Raw genomic sequence first — 22,499 nt, forward strand, 5'->3', positions numbered from 1 at the left:
CCAGAAAACAACCACAGCTAAACAAATTGTCCATTTAACAGACGTCCAGAAAGCTGCTTCTTGCTCATTGTTACTGAAATCATTGGCTTCAGATATCAGACATTTGAACAGAAACAACAAATAAATACCAGTCAGCAACCGTCTGATACAATGCATGAACCCCTGTGTTTTATATAGAATTAATCAAATAATTTATTAATCAAAGAAATTATTCAATATGATTCAATTTACGCCACGATTAGGGCCATTTTATCTATATATGAAGACTGATCTGTGATAGAAAAGGACCAACACTTACCGCTGATGTGAGAGAACCCGCTATGTAAAAGTCATGTATTATCAACCAAGCACATAATTCATCTACTATCCTTTAAGCCCCCTCCATCATTAATGGGCTCTGAGGTGTCAATCATTTTGTCATACAACATACAGCCTACAGCCTTTGTGGAAGGAAACCAGTCGCTTCCAGAACTAAATCCAGACATGTCAGCTCTGTTTCAGTGGAAAGTAAGAACCATGGAGGAATTGTGAAATGTGAATTATGAATTAGAGGTGAGTAAAGGTGAACTTGTCTATAACTTGCCAATAAGCCAGGACGTTATAACTAATGCATCGCCTCTCTCCTTGCCACTCCACTTCAGCGGGCATGAAAATAATAAAACATTAATAACCTCCAAACTCAAAACCCCACAAATGGAAGGTTATTTTGGCGTCTTTAGCACCACGGGAAAACAAAGCATTTTTGTAAATAACAACTCCAAGACACTTTTGCAAGCTTTCACAGCTCCTGTGGGCTTCAAGCCAACATTTTCCCCTTCGTGTGTCCGCACTTCAAAGAGGGAGGGGAGCTTGGGGCTGGCAATCATAAAGCCTCTAAGAATACACACACTGATCCGGAATCATCAGCGAGGTCCCATGTATGCATGAACATCAATATGCCATGAGAGAGAGGCTGGCCTCCGATCAGTGCTCCGGCTCTAAGATGCTTTGTGGGTCCCTGGCCTTTGAAGGGTTGAGGGAGTTCAGTGCTATCTCTCTGCACCAGGTAGCCTGACTAATAGGGCACTCAAAGCTTCTTGAATGTCAGAGCATCCAGAGCTCGCTTCCTGGAAATCCGGACGGAAATAGTCTGCAAAGTAGTGTACAATAGAAGCCCGCAGCTGGAGCTGAAAACAGCCCGAGAAATATTTTTAAAAACTGCAATACTGGGCGGGAGGATAGGTCACAAGGCAGAACCCTGGCCTTTTCCTTAAAGGAAGAAAGGAAGAGTCACAGAGGAAAGCAACTGAGGGTTTAGAGATACTGCTCCACTGGTTTGTGGAGAGAAAATCTCTAATGCAGCCACAAAGTTTTCATTATTTTGTCTAAAAAACACACATGCGTTACCTTTAAAATGTAAATAATAAAACTTATCTGATGTGATCAGTTCACACTATCACATAACTAAATCAAGTATGCTATCAAAGTCTCAACAGAAACCCACTGATTTTCAAATGTACCCCATTTTTTAAATGTAACATACACTGCACCAAAGCTCCAGGAATCCAGAGATGTCCTCTTTAGGTCCTTGCAAGAATCTAGATCATATCTGGAGCATATCTGAAGATTTTTTGATGTGACATCTTACAATGCTGTGACTGCACCATGTCCAGTCCAGATTTCATCATATATGGGTCATAGTTTGAAATATCTGGGTGCCTACATCTCCGGATTCTGGGGTATGTTGTGCGGTGCTATTGGTTCAAAGAGGAGCTGCTCACACGTGGAAAAGTTAAATCAAACTGCAGATGCTGGTGAAACAGCTTTAGGAAGATTTTTAAAAAAGTATTAAATCTTTGTGAATTTTGATCTGCAGTGGCTTTTTATAGCTGCAGTTTGACTGACATCCATGTTGCGCTTATTGTCCCATTTTCTATTGGTACAAAATGGTAAATAAAGAACATTTCCTATGAGCTAACTGCAAGAACAGTCTGTGTGAAAATGATCATATGGCACATGCTGTACACAACTAGTACGCCTTACGGAAAGACCAGACACAGTATCTGTAGCACTGTGGTGATAGTTTCACAACAGTCTGTGATATCAACTGTAAAACCTGTTTTAGATGCAGAAGCTATGAAGAGAATCACTGAGTTCACGCATCATTTATTCACCAGACGTCGACCTCAGAGGTGCAGCCTGCTGAAAAGTTGTTCTTATCTGTGTTCACTTCATTCTGTTACAGCTGCGTTACTCCAATTCCTCCCTCTGTTACTGTAGGAGGAAAACCTTGAATATCCTTTTGCATTAACTAATCCAAGTCGATTTCTCACCTATATCTTACCAAAAATAAAATTAGTTTTGAATGGGGATCATGGGGCTTGTTTTCTTGTTTTCTCCACAAACATCCATTTATTCTGGTTCTTAGCTGAGGTGAGTGATTCAAGTCCCTCCATGGTTCGGTCAGTCACACATGGCATTGACACTGAGTCTGACTCATTCTGTATGCTCTCCTGGTACAGTAAGGAGCTGGGATTTAAAAAAAAAAAAAAAAAAGGCCAAAAAGGAGAGATATATTACAACTAGTATGCAGAGACCAAAAACAGTAAAATTGGATTTACACAGAACAAAAGCCGTGTGCTGCTAGTCTGAAACACAACACACTCTGTCATGGTGCCTTCAGCCCATTAGTTCACAGTCCATGCACAATCACATGGGTTTAAATCCCATTTCACACTGTGTTGTCACATCCCTTTGTCTGGCTTTTCCCTGTCTCCCCTTGGTGTTCGCCGTCCTCGAGAAGCCCTAATGAAATCTGTGAGGTGCAGGTTGAATTTTCAAAATGCGGTGTAATAACAAAAAAAAAACAAAAAAAAAAAAATTAAAAATATGAGGAGCTTCGTGTTTTCAGCTGCGCAGGTCGCCCTCAGGTCAGGATAATAAATAGGCACAGTGGCCGCTGAACAAACGCTGCCCTTTTAAAACACAAACCGTTTGAAGTTGTTAACACAGGCGCCAAAAGGACTGTTTGATGCACAGTCACCTAAAAATAATGAAACAGCTCCCTGAGAGTCAAAGTGAGAACAGCCAAAGTGGCACTTACATACAAATAAGGACAAATAAGTGAATAAATTAATAAATGGATAGCTGAAGAGAGAGGCAAGCCATATATTAATGCCACGTATAACACATGCGTTATTATATTGTGTATGCATCATTACAAAACACACACACACGCACACACACACGCGCACGCTGGCTTACAGCTGATTTCTCCGCTCTGTTTGTCTTTTAAAGCCTTTCTACCCCTGAGGTCTGGGCACTCGTTATACTCACTGCAAAGTAGAACAGAGTAGAAAAACAAAGCAACACACACACACACACACACACACAGATACACACACACACACACAGCAGCCTCACCAACATAATGGTTTAAACCATCCTTTTACAACAGAAGCACTAATCCTTTACATTAAACCAGATACACTTAACTTCCACAGACGCTGAACACAAAAAGCCCTCTCCCATGTAAAGACTCTTACTTTTAGTCCATATCACATTGATACACACCCTCGTGTCTATTGTACTTATGAACAAATCCACAGTGTAACACAAATCCACACTTTGACCTCTCTGACATGCAGACGTGTCATCGGTTAGAGGCTGTTTTTGTGGCAGCGGCCATCATCCTCCATCCTGCATCTGTGTTCTGTTGGTACGGCCCCGTCTGATAATACGCTTCCTGTAAAACCTATTTGTTGTTGCAGTTTAGTTGTGCAGACACATCATTTCTAGGAAGCAGGGTTGCAACCCTGTGCTGCGATTGCTGCTGCAGTTTTTCTCTCAAATTTACAACCACAGAGGCTTTAAGTTTGTGGGGGAATAAAAAAAGCAGAACTACACTTCTTAGGTTATTTTTCATGTAAAAAGAAGCGCTTTTTGCCCTGAGGCGCTGTAAACATGGCTTCACCTTACTTGTGGTTAGAGATTGCTGCTTTTGTGTTAAATAATTTGGTGTTGTGGGGCAAAACTCTGAGGGCTGAACAGTCTCTCTGGCAAATGGTTGCAGTCAGTGCAGCACCTGAGGCTGGGTGTGTCTGCAGCCGCTCTCGTCACTGTGAGGGCCGTCTGTTGCCCGAAAAGATCCCAAATTTTAATTTTCCAAACAATTGCTCCTGTAGGGCAGCGTAATAGTGCAGCAGTAATGGTCTGCTCAGTGCGATATGTGCAGAACAGAGGTCTCCTGTGATGTTCAGCTGTGTATGCCAATCACTCCAACACACACACACACAGTGCAAACTACTGAACAACAACCGAAATACAGTTATTAACGTTGACAGTTATGGAAGACAAGAATTCAGGACACCCTGCTCACAATGATAAAGCTTCAACTCCAAAGCAAAATGAGTGCTGCAAGAAAACAAGACAATTACACTAACACAACAACACAAGCATCCAATCCACCAATTTAGTTTTAGACACTTGTTTCAACTTAAGCCAAATTTTTCAGTTGCCTATAACTTTTACTTTTATCACTACTGGATCGAGGTGGCTGCTGTGTCAGTCCACCTTTCTATCTGCGGCCAAACAAGATGAATCACGGATCAAAAGCCGATGGTATCATAGAAATCTCAGAACATTAAAGGTCAAAAGTCGTGGACACAATTTGAAAAGGACCCATGGGAGAGAAAAGAAATATGATCTGAAAGGTACCCAAGGACGGTCTGACCCGCTCCACAAAGCCCAGAGGACGATTAGACCCGACCCCAAACTGTGGTCGAGCCGAGCACACCCAAAGAGAGAGAGAGAGAGAGAACATCAGTGCTGGCAGCTGCATTTAACTGCCCCTCAGAGTTCACACTCAATCACACACAATCATGATGATGATTAAAAAGTCCAGACTGACTGGAAACTGGAAAACATCTCCATATAACTTCAGCCTCTCTTCAGCACACTGTGACAAACAGACGATCACCTGAGCTCACGCACTGAACAGAGTCAGGTGATATTTTCCCAGCTTCACGAGCAGACAAGGGCTGCCAGTTTGAGTGTGTTTAGAAATGTGAAATTTGGAGGATCCAGCCACAGATATCTACATGTCAAATTAACCCATCGTTTACCCATAAAGTCACATTCTTCCTCTGGCAAACATCAACAGACCAATCAAACCCAGCCCACGGTTAAAGTGCAGCACAGAGGCTGAATTACCGCCCGGCTTCTCTCTCTGCACTGATCTTGTTTGCTTACAATAATCATGTTAATACCACAAAGCTAATGCGGTAATGATTTATTGATGATGCAATGCTAAACATAGCTTGGAAGTTCCAGTCTGTTAGTGATCTTTCCTCATTTTCACCGCGTAGTTTACCGTACTCCTCCCCGGTGGCTGATTTAGACTGAACCCACCTTCATTAGCCTCAGACCAACACAAACAAATCATTAAAATGCTATTTATGAACACTTATATTTCCATTTGCCATTCAGCATTTGGCTCTTTGGTGTCTGAAAGGTTAGGAAACCTGGCATTTGGGTAATAAACTTTGGCTGTATGTCTTGGAGTTTGTGAAGCAGTTGAGTTTCTAATGTGTTTTGTATCTCTATCCTTTTTTTAATAACTGTAAAACAATTGTTACTTCCATACTGAAAAACTTGCAGAGGAAGTTTTGACCAATCATCCTCAGGCTGTTTTGATAGTTAAAGATTAACTAAAGGACCGGGAGTTAAGTTTTATTAAAAAGTGAAGAGTGTCCTTGTGTCTTCACTGATTATGGTACAATAAGTGTTGCAGAGGCAGTTTTTCTCCTTATTCTGTGCAGTTGTCTTGGTCCAACGTTTATCCTCTATTTGGTATTTTTGAAAGTTTATTAAACCATTTAAATATAAAGCATAAATATCAGATAATTTAAAAAAACAGCAGAAACAGACAAAGGGAAAAAAAATATCCACTACTTACACTACGCTTCTTCCTCCAGTTTGTGAGTATCACAAACATGAATTATACCAGTCTGTCAAATTGTAAAGGTAGTTTGAAGTGAAACTCTGGAACCTTCTGCAGCAAAGAGTTTGAACATTTCCCCTGTAATCTATTATGCAGGCTGAATATGCTGTCAGAGCCAATATCATATTCAGCCTGCATAATGAAACTAAGTGGTACTGTATGTACAGCAAGTTCTATGACTTTCTCTGCCCGGCTACAGACGAACACTGTGGAGAACTTTGTGTTGTAGTGTGTCCTGCCGAACGGGTGAGTCATAATTTAGTTTTTGATTTAAAAAAAAAAAAGTAGTGCATCTGCTTTAAGAGTCTGTACAGAAAAACAGAGGCTGTGTGTGACCAAAAAGCCTCGACTGTGGAGCAAATCTGAAATATTTTGAGATGGGAGAGTAAATTCACCATCACAGAAGCTTAATCTAGATTTCATTGTCTCAAAAATGAACTGTAACTCCACCTGGCTTCCTGACAGTTAGATACTTGGAAAGAATCATCAATTATTTATATTATATTAAGGTTTTAAAACCTTCATTTTTTTGTATCATATGAAGGTTTTCAGGGTTACACACATTTTTCCTGTTAGGCTGCTGAGAAAGAGAGTAGGTGACGGGAAAAAAAAAAGAGCGAGAAGCAGATTTCAGGAGCAGACGCTTCCCAGGCCAATTGCAAATCTCTCAGCAGGGAACACGAGTTTGTTATGCTCTCAACTCCCTGAAAAATTCTGTCAGAATATTCACTCATGGAGGCCCACCATGCCAAATTTTCACTGCCAAAGAATTCCCCCAGTGCATAGTATTGCCTTTTTTTTTTTTTAGCACTATTTGCCAGCAGTCGTCCTGTCACTCAAACCGCATTGTTATCCTACAGAAAGAGACATATCAAGTGGGCTGTATTTGCACAGGGCAGATCCCAGATGAGGATGTGTGTACAGCTGCATGACTGCAAAGCAACTTGGCATTTACAGTAAACGACACAAATCTCACAAATCCTGCATATGAAAGCTGGGAAACAGACACTTTATCAGTATGTTTAACTGTCACTCAGATTTCTCCCTGGAAGTCGCAGAGAAAAACCCCTTTGTTCATTCTTTTATCCATTTGCATGAAGCCATTTACTTAAGCTGTGTGGCCCACTTTCTTTTGAACACAAGCACTCGAGCACTCAACTGTGTGATGGTGTTACAGTGTTAGACAGACACGGCTACTCAACCTAATACCTCTGGCCTTCAGTGGGCTCAAAACCACTGCGTAATAACAGATTAATGTTCGACTACAGACAGATTTAAACAGATCCTGGATCTTCACTGGCCACGCTCATGCAGAGCAGTGAGGGCTCCTTGTTGGCCAATATCTGCAATTATATCACAACTAACTACCACGACCACAACCCACTTAACCTGCGTTTAAAAATATGCAGATCTGAAAGAGAGGACGATGTGAAAACCTGTTGAGGTCACTACAGGACACTAACTATCCAGCAGAGACACCTGCCATCTGTCCCTGTGTGGAGAGACAGGACCGTGTCCACTCCACGACCCTCTCTGCTCCGCCTGAACCATTTAGCTCCTGACGGGATGAAGATGTGGAGAGTCCGTCTAATGGATTCTAATGGGCTGCTGAAAGTTTCCTCATGCTGTGGCTGCTACATTGTGGTTGGCCAGTATGTAAAGTAAAAATGTAAGTGAGCCGAGGTGAGTGCTGAGTCACTATGATGCTGGGATTTGAGCACATTTTGTGCAATTTCTCATGCTGTGTCTCTTTATCCTCTGCAAGCATCGTGTTTGTTTGTATCGTGGGAGGAAGAAGTTGTGTTGTGCTGGAGAGGAACTCCATCATAAGACATGTCATTCCACTACATCCAAAGCTGCTCCAGAAGTCCCACCTCCATGGCACCAGTTGCTCATGAGAAGGACAAAGTGGGAGTGATGTTTAATAACAGTCAGCAAAAAATAAATAGAAATATCAACAGTGGTAGTTCAGTTTTATGCTGCTGTCAGATTTTCTTATTAATTGCAGTACTCGTGGTACCAGCTTCACATTTTGTACACTAATGAGGCATATATTAATTATCTTTAAATATTCATCACACTAAACAATATATAGCCTGTAGAGCACTAACCACTGTGCACTGGGCTGTAAATTATCTGTATAAATTTAAATTAATCATTTGTATTATTATCACTGGTTAAAAGAGAAATTCTCTCTTACCTCCCTAAAGCAGAGGTAAGCTATCTAACCTCTGACTGCTCAAATCAATACACAGCAAGATACAGATGGGTGGTAAACACACACACACACACACACACGCCACAGCTTTGAAAGACCTATTATATAAACCACTTTGTTTTGGTGGTGAAACTAAGCCTGTGGGGCATCCTGAGGGTTCAGGGGCCAAACCATTCATCACAACATGACATTAAAACTGGGTCATGACATTTACTGTCAGGGTTCACGCCTCTTTTCTTTCCTAGGTCTATGTTTATTTTGAAATGTTTACATTTTGCTTCTCTTTCGTCACGTACGCAGTGTATGTGTGGGCTCATAGGAAAACTAAGGATAGATAGTGGAAATATCTTTGTCAGCGACTGAAATAAAACAAGAGAATAACAGAGACTCATTTTACTTCCATATTGGGTAAAAACACATTATTATCTAAAATGAGAATAATTCAGATCAGAGTTTCTCTTGGGGTTTGACCTTTCTCAGCTGACCCACATGTAAATGCTTTAGTTGCCTTTACACATGAAGGAAGCATCAGCGTACTCATCCATACATTATACTGGTTAACATCTAACCAATCATAGTTAGCATCAGTGCAATGACCTATACGTACTGTATGTGCACTGACCTGTGTCACAGTTAGCAATGACATACGTAGAGTAAACTTGTGTGCAGATATATTGTTGATGTGTCTTCATTCTCATCACCGTCTAAACTCCCTGAGGCCTCAGCACAAACAGAAACCATGAAACTCAAATCTATGCACAAGTGCAACTACTGCACACACTGTGTTACTCCACAGATCAGCTGTTTGAGTCATAGACTGTATACAAAGATGGACGAAGGCTCTGTGACGTCACCCACATGTTTCTGAGGAGCAGTTCTGAAGCTCAGAGTGGGCTGCTCCACTGTCGCCATCTTGGCAGCGCCTGACTCCACCTAACTCCCGGCTAATACAAAAATGGGCAAAGAGGTGGGGCTTGTGTGGAGCCGAGATTTAGATGCATGCCGGTTGGTGGCAAGGATACGCTCACCCACCTGTCACTCAAAGCGACTCGCCTTTAATTATACATAACTTTAAACACTTATCAAATTCAAACAGGTGAGTAAATTAATTCTAGAGACCAAAACAGTTTTTTGTCTCAGGCTGTAAACGTGTTTATTTCTGCTGTAAAATTGAGCATTTTAACATAAAAGTCTGTGGGGACTTAGTCACTTTTGGAGCCAGACTCTAGTGGTCAGTAGAGGAACTGCAGTTTTTGGCATTTCCATGTTGGCTTCACTTTTCAGCGTCAGTGTGGGATCTTACTGTAGGTGTGCTGTGTGTAGGAATACGGTAGTTCAATGGTTCCACAGGAAAGGGCTGTGTGACGGCAAGAGGGTGAAATATAATATAATGAAAATATTCAAAATGAACTGTACACTTCAACTGATATTGTTTTTATTTTCTGTGGGCATTTTTTAAAGTGGTTAAAACGTGTTTTTGCAGATGGCCCCGACCACAGCAGCACATCACTCAGCCTCTGTGCTGGTGCTCCTGCTGCTTCTCTACACCGGGAGCACGCTGCTGTGAATCTACTGCAGATAATACACCGACTATAGATAAGCACCTCACACAACCCCACATCAAATAACCCAAACTACCACTTTAACCACTTTCCCAGCAGCAGACAGCTGTTCTCAACGAAAGCCCGCTGTGCACCAAACCAAACAGCAGAGAGACAAAGTTATTTACAGCTCATGAGGAAAGTGGACGATTTCACAACGACTGCAAGATATTGGTCCTAAGAGTTGGTGGAGACCAAATCAGAACTAAAAGAAAAGTGAATAATTGACCGACTCTCTTCAAGTGGACACAAACATTAACATTAATAATGTTGCTCTATAAAACAAAATAATAATAACTAAATATTAAACCTGTTAGGAGTATTTGTCACGTATGGAAGAAGTCTGACAATCAGCGCTCTGATGCTGTCTCGTGCATGAGATGACGTAGAGATCCAAATCTGTTAAACCACTGGGAATAAAGTACAGTGGACATCTGTAGTACACTGGGACAAACGCTGGTAATTAATTGAAACCTAATTGGACAGAGATTTGTAACAGTGTTAGCAACTGTAATAAACTGCCATAAATTGAAGCCAGTGTTATATTTCTGCATGTAAACAAGCGTAAGCTCCTCTTTTGACTTGTCACAGTAGGAGAAGCAGGTGTTAACACTAACACTGATGTTGTCTGTTATATCCAAGTGTCCCGGGGAGGCCCGACAGAGTGACAGTGAGCCAGCACACACAGGACCCTGAAACTGAAGCAGCTAAATTTTGTTCAGCTTTGCTCATCCCGCTGTGACATGTCGGAGCATCCTCTGTGAAAGAGACCAATCGAACAAAGTCTTTCTAACATGTTGACGCCACAGAGTCTTTGTTTCAACCTTCATTTACCAGGGGAAGTCTGGTCAGGCACATGTTTTCTTTTCCAACAAAGCCCTGCTCTACATTCACACTGCTTCTCACTTTCACAACTGGGAGTTGGCCACTACAACCACAGTCTTTGCTGCTGGCCACTCCGGCAGTTGGGGGTAGTCGCTTTGCTCAAGGGCACCTTGAGCTGATGCTGTTCGGGGTGCCAAGCTGAAATGACTTTTTTTTCCCACTACTTGTCTCAACCAGCTGACCCAAAAGCCACTTTCATGTGTGTGTGTGTGTGTGTGTGTGTGTGTGTGTGTGTGTGTGTGTGTGTGTGTGTGTGTGTGTGTGTGTGCTGTGCTTTAACTGCTGGCAACACAAGTGTGGACGCAGCGTTTAATCTCTATGCACCATAAATATGGGAATTATCCACAGAATCAATAGACTGGAACTAAGTGTCACAGAGAGAAAGAAAAGACAGAGCGTGGGAGAGAGGAAGGGGAATAGGAGGCAGAGAGAGGAAGTGAGGGAAGGAAGTGTGAAATAGTGAGGAAGTAAGAAAGCAGGACAGGCAGAGAAAGAGAGAGAGAAGTCCCAGCACTCTCTGGTGTGCGTAGATATTATTCATTGCAAAGACATGAATACACGCTCATGTGAAATGCTTTGAACCACCTGAGAGTACACACTTATGAACGCATATGCACACAGAACAGCTATGTGCAAGCACAAGTCATGCACAAGCATGAACACACCAAAAAAAATCTTTCCTCCACAAGAAAACACAGTTCAAGCAGGCGACATACTGTAAATCCAAATCATGCATACACATGCCTGCAGGAGCACACACACAAACAGACAACACACTCACACACAGACACACATGAGGAGAGGAAGTAAGGAGGAAGCATGAAAGGAGGAGCAGAGTTGAAAAGAACACGGCGTGAAAGAGAAACAGCCCATGAGAGTTATGGAGGATTACAGGGAAGCATTGAGGGAAAAGGAAAAGTCGAAGGAGGGAAGGATGGATTACTGAGTGTGGAAGAAGGGAAAAGAAAAAGAAAAGAGGGAGACAAGAGGGGCATAGCAGGTGACAAATAGTATACAAGGGCATAAGGAGAAGAGAGAGGAAGAAAAAGATGTAAAAAGGAGGGTGGGGAATGAAAATAAATGGAAAGAAGGATGATGAAAAAGACGAAAGAGAAATGTAAGGAATAAAAGAGAAGAATGCATTCATCCATCCATCCAACCATCCAAAGACAGGGAGAATAAAGTAGAGAAAAAACAGTGATGGTAAGAGGAGGGACGGGTAGTCAAAGATAACACACAGCACACAATGAAACTGACAGCTTTGCTCCGAGCCTGACTCTGGCTGACTGTTGTTTCATTATAATCTCATAACTGTCAAATCCTGGAGCAATGGAGAGAGAGAGAGGGAGAGAGGGAGAGAGAGAGAGAGAGAGAGAGAGAGAAGGGGATAGAGAGAGAGAGGGAGAGAGAGAGTAAAATACTTTCATAGTGAGAGAGAAATAGCGAGAAAATTGGAAATGAATCTACATGTCTGGTTCAACTGAGCTGAGTGCACATCGGAAGAGGCAGATGGAGACAAAGGTTGGCACACACACACACACACACAGAGAGAGAGAGACACACACACACACACACATAGAGAGAGACACACACACACACACACACACACACACACACACACACACACACACACACACACCTCTATCAGTCATTTTATCACTCATGCACTCTTTCATTTCATCATCCAATCACATTTAAACTCCCTCACCTGTTCACTCGTTCCTTCACTTCCTCACTCCCTCACTTGTTCACTCGTTCCTTCCCTTCCTCACTCCCTCACTTGTTCACTCTGTCACTCGTTTGATCGCTGATGTATTTCAGTGACATATTTCACTCTGTAACTGTTAATGATTCGCTCGCTCACAATGACAACAAAATGAATATGTACGAGTCTGCGTCGTCACCGCTGATGCTGGTGTAAATCAGTGTAAATAGGGTAGCAGGTCACACTCACTCCCAAGCCATTAAAGCTTTCTGACAATACAAGCAGCACTAACCAGGCTTTCAAAGCAACAATGCTGCTCTCCTTTCTTTCCTTATTCGGCTTCTGAGGCTTTGATCACTGCCTGCAAAGAGGTCTGTAAAGCTTTTAGGAAGCCCTTTATCTTAAAGCCTGGGAATACAAACAAATAAACAACAAAATACATCTAAAAAAAGTTCAATTAAATTGACTTTAATTCAAAAACTCCAGATTCTAGATACATATATTAATTGGATGGAAGAAATGTGGATGATGACTATATTCTTATGTGCGAGGCATACATACAAATTAAAACATAAATTTAGCATTGAGTCAATAAATACTTTTAATTAATTATTTACTGGTATAATGATATTGAAGTTTGCCTATTACTATAAGAAAAGAAAAGATGGCGACACACACAGTGTTGCAGTGGTTAGAACTGTCGCCTCACAGCGAGAAGGTCCTGAGCTGGGTTCTCAAACATGGGCCCAAGTTTGCATGTTCTCCCTGCGGGGGGGGGTTCCCTCCAGGAACTCCACCCTCCTCCCACAATCCAAAGTCATGCACGTTAGGTTAATTGGAGATTCTAAAGGTGAAGATAAAGGTGATTCTGAAGTGCACACAGGTGTGAATGTGAGCGTGACTGCTTGCTTGTGATAGACCGGCGACCTGTCCGGGATGTGCCCTCACCCAGTATCAACTGAGACTGGCTCCAGCCCCCCTGTGATCCTATCAGGATAAGCGATATGGCTAATGTAAGGCTGATTCTGAATTATCTTGGTAAAATGACTATTTCCTGGAAAACCGAACTGTATTCCTACCCATATTCTGACAGTAATGACCCATGGGTTTACACTTCCAGTAAGACTGAACCCTCACTGTCCCATTTCATCAGGAAATACCTCACATTAAAGAAGCAGCAGCCTGTGACAGCAATTGGCTCTGTCAGTAGGAAGCGGGTGCTTCCTTGTTTCCCTACTAAATAGATTTTCTTTAATTTTACAAAATCGCCATGGCAACCCGGACTGCACTTAGCCCAGATCACCTATCAATTACACAGTGTGGGTGGAACTGAGATATAGATCCCTGCTCATAACGACACAGCTCGTCTTCCACTAAGAAAACTATCATTGCCGGCTTGCAACAGCACATCTCATAACCTGGCAACATGCGGACTGAAGTGATAATTTGATGTGGAAAACCCACTAATAATAGCCATCACCTATCTCACACTGACACATTTTCTACCTACTGTGATATGTACTGTCACATTTTCTCACGCAAAACCCACACTAAGCATTACGCATCTTTTTTTTTCCTCATCCTTTTTTCTAACACTTCTCACCTCTTCCACACTTGGAGACTCTGCTAAGCCGACTACCATCAATCTCTCAATTGTTTATCTCACAAGCTGTCAGGTAAGTCTAACTCGGGAAACAGTTCTGTCACTGTCTGGATTTCTCTCCACAAACACGTACACACACAATTTCTCCCGTGAGCCTTCTCCTTAAGGGAACCGGGAACAAGTAGCAGATGTTTTAGACACAGGTAACAAATCTCATTTTCTTGTTTTCTCTCCCTCCCACTCATTTAATCAGCTTTCTTTCACAATCACAATCATCTCAGTTTCAAATACCACAGTTCAAGTTTCAAATAATCAGACTCATTTCTTCGTGCGCACAAGTCAAGAGAAAGAGACAAAAGCTCCACAGCTCCACCAAATATCGTCCAGCCTTATCACCCTCCTCTCTCACTCGCACACAAACCTGTAGAGTCTGAGTCCTTATCTTCACAGTGTTTGTTACACTGAATGAAGCTACAGGGGAAACTAAACTGACTACACACACACACACACACTCTCACATCCTTTCCTCACATTTGTTCCCTCCGCGGTCTCTTACCCGTGACGGTGATCAGCATGGGAGCCACCAAAGGCCTGTTGTTATCCAGTTTTCGGCTCAGTCGGATCTCTCCACTGGTGTGATTCAGGAGCAGCAGGTGAAGCTCATTCCCCCTGTCGATGGTGTAGTACAGCCTGTCTGACACATCAGGATCATGGGCGGGGACCCTCCCTATTACCCCGCTGGGGAAACTGTTGGAGCGATTGGACACAAAGTTGTTGAAAATGATTTGGAAGTCCTGCAGAGTGGGGCGGTTGTCGTTCTGGTCCACCAATCGGATCCGCACAGTGGCCCGGCTGACTAGAGGAGCTGAGGTGGCCTGGACTACAATGACATACTCATTGCGGGCCTCGTAGTCGAGATCAATAAGTGAAGTGAGCTCCCCAGAAAAGATGTCCATCTGGAAGATTTCAGGGATGTTACCCTCCACAATTTGGTACATGATCTGAGCGTTGGCGCCTTCATCAGGGTCGGTGGCCGTGATCTGGGCCACCACAGAGCCCACTGCACTGTTTTCCTTCACTAGAACTTCAAAGTCGTCAGCAGGGAAAACAGGGGCGTTGTCATTGACATCGAGAACGGTCACCTGGATGTGGACAGGGGTTCGCTGAGGGGGAATGCCGCGATCTACAGCGTAGGCGGTGAGCTCATAGAATGGCACACTCTCACGGTCCAAACGCCGAACAGTTCGGACGATGCCAGATGTGGGTTCAATGGTGAAATCTCCATCCCCATCCTCACCGTTTTGGAAGGTGTACTGAACACGACCATTGGCGTGTGCGTCGCGGTCAGTGGCTGAGATTTGGAGGACACTGGTGAAGGGAGGGGCATCTTCACTCACTGTTCCCTGATATCTGGGGCTGAGGAACTGGGGTGCATTGTCGTTCACGTCATTGACATTCACCTCAACGTATGTAGTGTCTGATTTCTGTGGTATGCCATTGTCTTTAGCTGTTATAGCCAAGGTGTAGGTCATCTGGTCCTCATAGTCGAGCTCCGCCTGGAGGGTTATCGCCCCTGTGGCTGGGTCGATGCGGAACTGTGGGATATTGTCTTCGAGGAAGTATGTGATTCGAGCATTTTCACCAACATCGTCATCTGTGGCGCTGATCACAACCACAGTGCTTCCAGGTGGCCGGTCTTCATTCACACTAACAGAGTAGTGGGCGCTCTGGAACACAGGCCGATGTGTATTAGCATCTGTGATGTTGATGTGCACTTGACAGGTGTCATGGAGCGTGCGGTCTGAGGCAGTGACTGTCAGGACATAACGTCGCTCCTGTTTGTAGTCCAGTGGGAGGGCTAGCGAGAGAAGTCCAGCACCTCCTGCTGTGCTGATGGCAAAGCGGTTTCTGGTGTTTCCTCCTGTTATCTGATAGGTCACCGCACTGTTGACGTCACGGTCCACTGCTGTGACAGTCACTACACTGGTACCAACAACAGCATCCTCATTCAGGCGGGCATAGTACTCCTTCTGGAGGAACTCAGGGCGGTTGTCGTTAACATCCATCACTGTTATGGTAACACTCGCTGTAGCAGAAAGAGGTGGCATGCCATAATCCCTGGCCTCCACGCCAAAGAAATAGTGCTCTACAGACTCTCGGTCAAGAATTGAGCTGACAGTGACCCAGCCTGTTGCAGAGTTGATAATAAAAGGTGTGTCAGAGCTGGTGCCAGTTAACCTGTACTCAAGGCGAGCGTTATCAGCAGAATCTGTATCAATGGCCTGGATGTGGAGGATAGAACTACCAATTGGGGCGCTCTCAAGCACAGACGCCTGGAAAGGTGTGGAGACAAAGATTGGTGGGTTGTCATTGACATCTGTCACCTGTACACTAACAATCCCAGTGTTGTTGGAGAGAGGTGGCCGCCCGTTGTCCTGTGCACGAACGCGGAGCGTATACTCCCGTTCGGACTCAAAGTCTAGAGGTGCCACCACCTGGATCTCACCAGTGACACTGTCAATGGAGAACTGACCACGGCTGTTACCACTGATGATATTATAGTGAACAGCGGCGTTACTGTCCTTGTCTCGGTCTGTGGCGCTCACACGGAGGATCTCAGAGTGAGGCCTGACGTCCTCCTTCACTGCCACCACATAGCGCTTCTCACTGAACTGTGGCACATTGTCATTTTCATCCAGCACAGTGATGAAGACTTTGACGGTGGCGGAGCGTGGCCCCGGATCCTTCCCCTGGTCACTGGCCTCCACCTGGAGAGTGTAGTGCTCATTTGTTTCCCGGTCCACTGCCCCACGGGTCGTAATGAGGCCAGAGCGTGGGTCAATCTCAAAGGCTGATCGTGCTATTGCAGCCGTGTCACCGACAAACCGGTAACGGATATTGGCATTGGATGGGGAGTCTGAATCTGTTGCTCTAAGCTGTAAGATGGGATACCCCTCCTCCACATTCTCCCTGATCGTCTCCCTGTACTCTGACTGCTCAAATATAGGAGAATGATCATTCCGGTCTGAAACAGTAATGGCCACCATTGTGGTGCCAGAGAGGCGAGGAGAGCCATAATCAGTCGCTGTGACCCGGAAGTAATGCAGGTCCATGTGTTCCCTGTCAAGAATCTGAGTGGTGGTGATGAGACCTGTGTCTGGGTGGATGTGGAAATAGTCAGACGAGCGACTGTTCATCAGTGGGGCCATTGAGTAGCTCACTCTGCCTGCATCCCCTGCATCCGGGTCTGAGGCAGACATGACGATGACCGAGGTGCTGGGCGGCTGGTTCTCAGCCACTTGCACCTGGTAGTTATACTGGGAGAAATGGGGATGTCTGTTGGCTGCACGTCGAGAGCGAGGCCAGGGCATCAAAAGCCTCCTCTCCCTTTCTCCCTGCGAGGTTTCATCATCTGCCACTATTATCAGGCGTTCCAGGCTCCTCTCCCCCCTTGAGCTGGGCCTCTCCACCTCCACCACCACCTCCTCCTCCTCTCCTTCCCTCTCCACCTCTACCCCCTCATGGCTTTCATCCGCCTGGCTCTTTTTCTTCCCTCTCTCGCTTTCTGGCTGTGTGATGCTGGTGGTGTTGTTGCCCCAATCCTGACCCTTCCCTCCCTCTGCCTGGTTTGCCTTTGTTACTCCCTTTTCCCTCTCCCTCTCCTCCTCCTCTTCCCTTTCTCCCTCTGGTTGTCTCCCTCCTTTCAGCCGAGCCTCTCTTTCGCCCTCCCCCACCTGTAATTTTCCTCCCCCAGCAGCAGCAACAGCAGCGGACCCCTCCAAGCCCTCTCCCTCCCTCTCTGCATCCCTCTTCCTTTCTCCCTCGGCCCCCATCTGCCGCCTCTCTAACTGTCTGACACCTCCGGGCTCTGATGGCACTTGCCTACCGGGTTTTAATTGCCTATGTTCTGAGCAGTCGGTGGAAATGCTGTCCTCACACCCTGCTTGGACCATCTCTCGCTGTGCGCTCTCCCACAGGTCACGCTGCTGAGTCTGACTGTGCCACGGCGATTTTCTATTCCCGTTTTCTATTTCAGATTCATGACTATGGCCATCCATCTCCTTGCTTCCCTCGACCTCCCTCTCCCCGTTGTTGTTGTTGTTACTGTTGGTGTTGAATTTGCTCCACAGGAACACGCACTGAGGGTCTGAGGGAGCTGTCCGTCGTGCTGAAATCTCCGTCTCCTCAGCCCGGGACCGAGGCGGAGACGGGGAATCATCCTGCCATGTGGTCAGGTTGATTTCCGCGAAAAGCGTGAGGAGCTTCGCCCTGGTGAGATCAGGCTGAGCGAGGAGCCGCGGTTTGAGAGCGGCTGCAGAGAGAGTCGTGTCTGACACGACACTGGCAGATTTAACGGGAAACTCAGCAGGCGAGAAAAAGCCTGAGTCACCGGCAGGCTGCGTCTCAGAAGTTGCTTTTACTTTTTCAGCAGATGGAGGAGGCGGTTCGGATAGTTTTCCACTTTCTGTGCAGTCGCCTGTTTGTGTTTGAGGGGGCGTGTTGAACACAACAGGATGGACTGATGCGATTTTAGCAATTGCGCTTTTGCTGGATAGAAAACATTGGCCGTGCGTCTCGGTGATGCTGCTGGGGGTAAATTGGATGGGGAGATTCCTCTGAGCTATGCCTCCCCCGGGGACCATAAACCCGGCTAAATATCCATCCCCCATTTCTGTGCTGTCCAAACAACCAGAGCTACCACCGGGAACCTCCCTGCTCCCTCCCCGGCTCTGCCTGCTCGGCCCCGTGCTTTCTGGGGCTGATTTCCCCTGCTGAGGCTCATTATCAGCCTTACATAGGAGCGTCAGAATCGGAAAAGCCAAATCATTATCCGGATAATTAGATAAATTAATGTGTTTGTTGCCTTGGTTCACCCCTCCTCCACCCTTCCCCTCTCTCCTATCATCCCTCTCCCTCTCATCTTCCATAATTCTGGTGTGGTTGTACCTAGCTTTCGCATCATGGAGAGGGGCCCCACTATGAACTAGGCGCCCCCTGGTACCGGGGTTAATCACTGCGCTACACCTGTACGCTCCCTCCCCCTCCACCTGATCTCCCCCGCTCCTCGTCCCCTTCTCCTCCCCCCTTCTCCTCATGCACCCAGTCAAACAGCTATCCTCACCCCCCTCTCTGCTGCTGCTGCTGCTGCTGGGATCGATAACATTGTGCCTGCCCAAATGAGAACAATTACCGGCCCTCCTGTCCACGCTGGCTGAGCCCCCATCAGCATCACAAGCCATGTTGTTGCTGCTGTTCCTGTAACCTGGATGTGGCTGAATTTGATCTGTGCAGCCGGTCTGGGAGGAATTACAAGCTGAAGTGTGGTCCAGTTGTGATCTGTGGATGCAGTCTGAATTCTTTGTGAATCGGGGATTAAATCTGAGGGTGTAGTTTGAAGCCCCGTCGTGTGGTGAACTGTATCCAGAAAGAGGATGAATCCAACAAGAGCAACCGGTTGGCAAAGGGCCAGGTGAGGGGGTGTTGGCTGCGGAGGGGGCTTGTTTGTCGGGGCTTGACCGGCAGAGATGCTCAGATGTCTGGGAGCACCAAGCAGCACAAGGCCTCCTCACCTCACCAGCCCTCTCCAACTCCTCTCCCCCTCTCCTCCCTCCACTTCCGGGTGCCCTGCACAGACCAGAGGCGCGCACAAAGGCTCCGGCGGCGCCACGTTTGGCGAGGTGTGGCCTTGACGCCGGCCACCGTTGCGCGCACTCTCTAGTCCTTTGTACTGCCCGTTTTTTGCCGTTTTGAACCGGCGATGAGGTGAAAGCAGGTGAACTGGGAGGTGAAACAACGCCCTTCCTCCTCATCCTCCCTCTCTCCACTCCCTGTCGTGAGCAGACGCCATCTGAGCTCGACCTGCTCCAAATACCTGGGTGGAGAGGAGGTGGTGGAGGAGGAGGAGGTGTTGGTGGTGCCGGAGGACCGTCTTCACTCCTCCAAACCGTCCCGACTCCTTTCAGTCTCTCCTCCCGTATCCCCTTTGCCCCATCCCGTTGATGTCCACCCAGCGTCCCTCCTGCGCGCCGCACTCCCCAGCATCCCTCAGCCTGTATCCGCTCTACGGTCCACCTGCTTGGGCGTAGATACCAGCGGCCACTCGGCGACTCCCCTGCTCCCTCGCCCCGCTGCTGCTGTTGCTTCTGGCTCACTTTACCGGCGTCTCGGTAGCAGAGACCCGGGGTCCATCGGTTGGAAGCCCCTCCTGTGTTCCCCGTCCCCGGGGTGAGGGCGAACAAAGGGCCGAGGAGAAGCAGGTGGAGTACCAGAGACGAGAGCAGGAGCGGGGTGAAGCCCGATAGCGGTGCAGCCATTTAGTCTCTTCCTTTCTCTGTCTCTCCCCTCCTTTCTCCCTCTTCCACCTCTGCCTATTCTCTCTCTTTCTCTCTCGAGTGCGCCTTGCCCTCTCCCCGTTACTTCTCTCTCTCCCTCGTTCCGGCTAGGTGGCCAGTTCCAGTTCCAGGACCGCCGGCACCGCCCGACACCTTCCCCCAGGCTCCCCCGTCTCTCCGTCGGCCTGGAGAGTTGGCATCTACCCGCTGTGGTCCGTGGAGCTGGAGGTCTGAGCCTTAGGAGCGGCGCGGCAGCAGCATCTTTCCTCCCGTTCATTCACATCCAACATGGCTTACACACTCACACTGACTGACTGGCTCACACACTATCCTCCCGTGTGTGTGTGTGTGTGTGTCTGTATGTATGTGTGTGCGCTCCTCTAGCAGTGGCAGCTCAGCCCGGTGGTAGGCTACTATCCATCCATCCACACACACACACACACACACACACACTCTCTCTCACACACAATCACACTCTCCTCCTCTCTCCTTTTTCCACCCCTCCCCCTATTGCTTGCATCTCTGCCGCCTCTCTCTCTCTCTCTTTCTCTCCATCTCTCTCTTTCACTCTCTCTCCTCTCTCATAATGGTTGGCTCCGGCGCGCAGGGCTGCTACACAGCACCCGCGGCGGCCATATCCACAGCTGGAGCAGGAGAGGGGAGCAGTCTGCATCTTACACAATCCCACCGTCATCACCCCTCACCTGAAGAATCATCACCTTCACGAAAAGCCCCCCAGGTTTGTGACCCTTCACGGGCTTGTACAGACAAACCCAGCAATGCTGCTGATTCCTAGAAATGAGACATAGCAATATTCTGATTTTTCAAAATAAAATAAACCAACAGTGGGACAGGGTTATGGGGGAATTTCAGAAAAGCAAGAACTAGAAACTTTACTAAAAGGGGCGAAACAACATCAGAATTGCAGCAGAGTGTAGTTGTGACAAAGCATTATAATCCATATAAAGCAGGCCTACTTAAAAAATCTTTTTATATAAAAGCTCCAGTTTCTAGGACTAGATTTTCTTATTTTGTGATATCGTCCGATGGTGAGATGCGCACAGGATATTCCTGTCCGCTGATGTAAGCTCGGAAATGTCAGGTTAGCTCTTGTAAAAGTGACGTCATCTCCCGTATTATCGCCGATGAGTAATTCTCTCACACACACACACACACACACACACACACACACACACACACACAGGAAAACATCCACAGAAATTCCAATTCAGTGACTTCATTGTGAATAATGTTTTTCTGTGGAAGGATAAATGAGCCTATAGGATCTTTCAAAGGCTTAATGGTCCCATAGGGATTCACATGTGCGCTGTCGTGCCCAGACTCCTCCTAACATGTGTTAGGCTACAGGATCACCGATTCATTTCAGGAGTGAAGGCGCATGCGCGCAATCCGGAAATCATCCCAATTTAACGCTAATTTGCGCGTGGCTAAATGGGCAGATCCATTTCCTGATACTTGTTGGAAAAAAAAAAAATCACATTATGCAAAATATGTAGGCTACAAATGTCCTCCAGCATCCACCCACAATCTCCCCATTCAGTACCAACTGATAATGCCGGCTGGGTGGTGTAGTTCGGCTGGGCGTGAGCGTGACGTCTCCTGTGGCTCATGGGTGGAGATGCGTGGGGCGGGTCACTCGGGGGACGCCGTGGATCAGAGGAGCCGCGGTGTGTGTGTGTGTGTGTGTGTGTGTGTGCGCGTGCGCGTGCGCGTGCGGTTACCATGGTACTTCAGAGGACCAAATCTCCTCACCGTGAGAGAATGAGAATGTGATTTCCTACTGACACTGAATCAGACCTCAAATTTTTACAGAAAGTAACCTGTCAAGTACAGAAAGCTGGCATCAAAAAGGTTCCTCAGATTCCTTCTCCTTTCTCTGACCACACAGTGTCTAATTTAAGTGATAATTTGGCCAATTATCGACAGAATGTCTTTTGTTGGCATGTCTGAGGAACATTTTTGACAAACTTTGGCTTTTTTGTTAAAAGGGAAAAAGTGAAGGTTGTGGGGCTTTGTATAGGAAACAGTTCATTTTCCTCCAACAAAAGTATAAAAAAAAAATATTCTTTTGTATTGTACTGAAAATCAGGTAGACTCATGCCTCATAAAACGAATTGTGTTGTTCATAAAAACACACATAACACTGTTTCCACA

At 46.1% G+C, this 22,499-nt stretch overlaps 2 protein-coding genes across 5 annotated transcripts in view; both read right to left on the reverse strand.

Moving 5' to 3' along the window:
- Window positions 1-18,999, reverse strand: part of celsr3 (cadherin, EGF LAG seven-pass G-type receptor 3) — a 110,605-nt gene extending 91,606 nt beyond the window's left edge. For all 4 annotated transcript variants that reach the window (XR_011690731.1, XM_071475234.1, XM_071475235.1 and 1 more), the window contains exon 1: window positions 14,549-18,999. Coding sequence is in view for 3 of the 4 variants with exons in the window: in XM_071475234.1 (XP_071331335.1) it covers window positions 14,549-18,920 (4,372 nt within the window). In the remaining variant the exon portion in view is untranslated. The remainder of the gene's footprint in view (window positions 1-14,548) is intronic.
- Window positions 18,970-20,845, reverse strand: LOC139619882 (uncharacterized). The gene is made up of 2 exons (XM_071474958.1): window positions 19,041-20,845; window positions 18,970-18,987 (listed from the first exon to the last, which is right to left on the reverse strand). The coding sequence occupies exons 1-2, from the start codon at window positions 20,304-20,306 to the stop codon at window positions 18,970-18,972; spliced, it is 1,284 nt and encodes a 427-aa protein (XP_071331059.1). The 5' UTR covers window positions 20,307-20,845.
- Between the last annotated feature and the right edge of the window lie 1,654 nt (window positions 20,846-22,499).

Source organism: Trachinotus anak, unplaced genomic scaffold (assembly GCF_046630095.1).
Source record: "Trachinotus anak isolate AG129_WGS33_773 ecotype Australia unplaced genomic scaffold, CSIRO_AGI_Tana_v1 ptg000004l, whole genome shotgun sequence".
Lineage (NCBI taxonomy): Eukaryota > Metazoa > Chordata > Actinopteri > Carangiformes > Carangidae > Trachinotus > Trachinotus anak.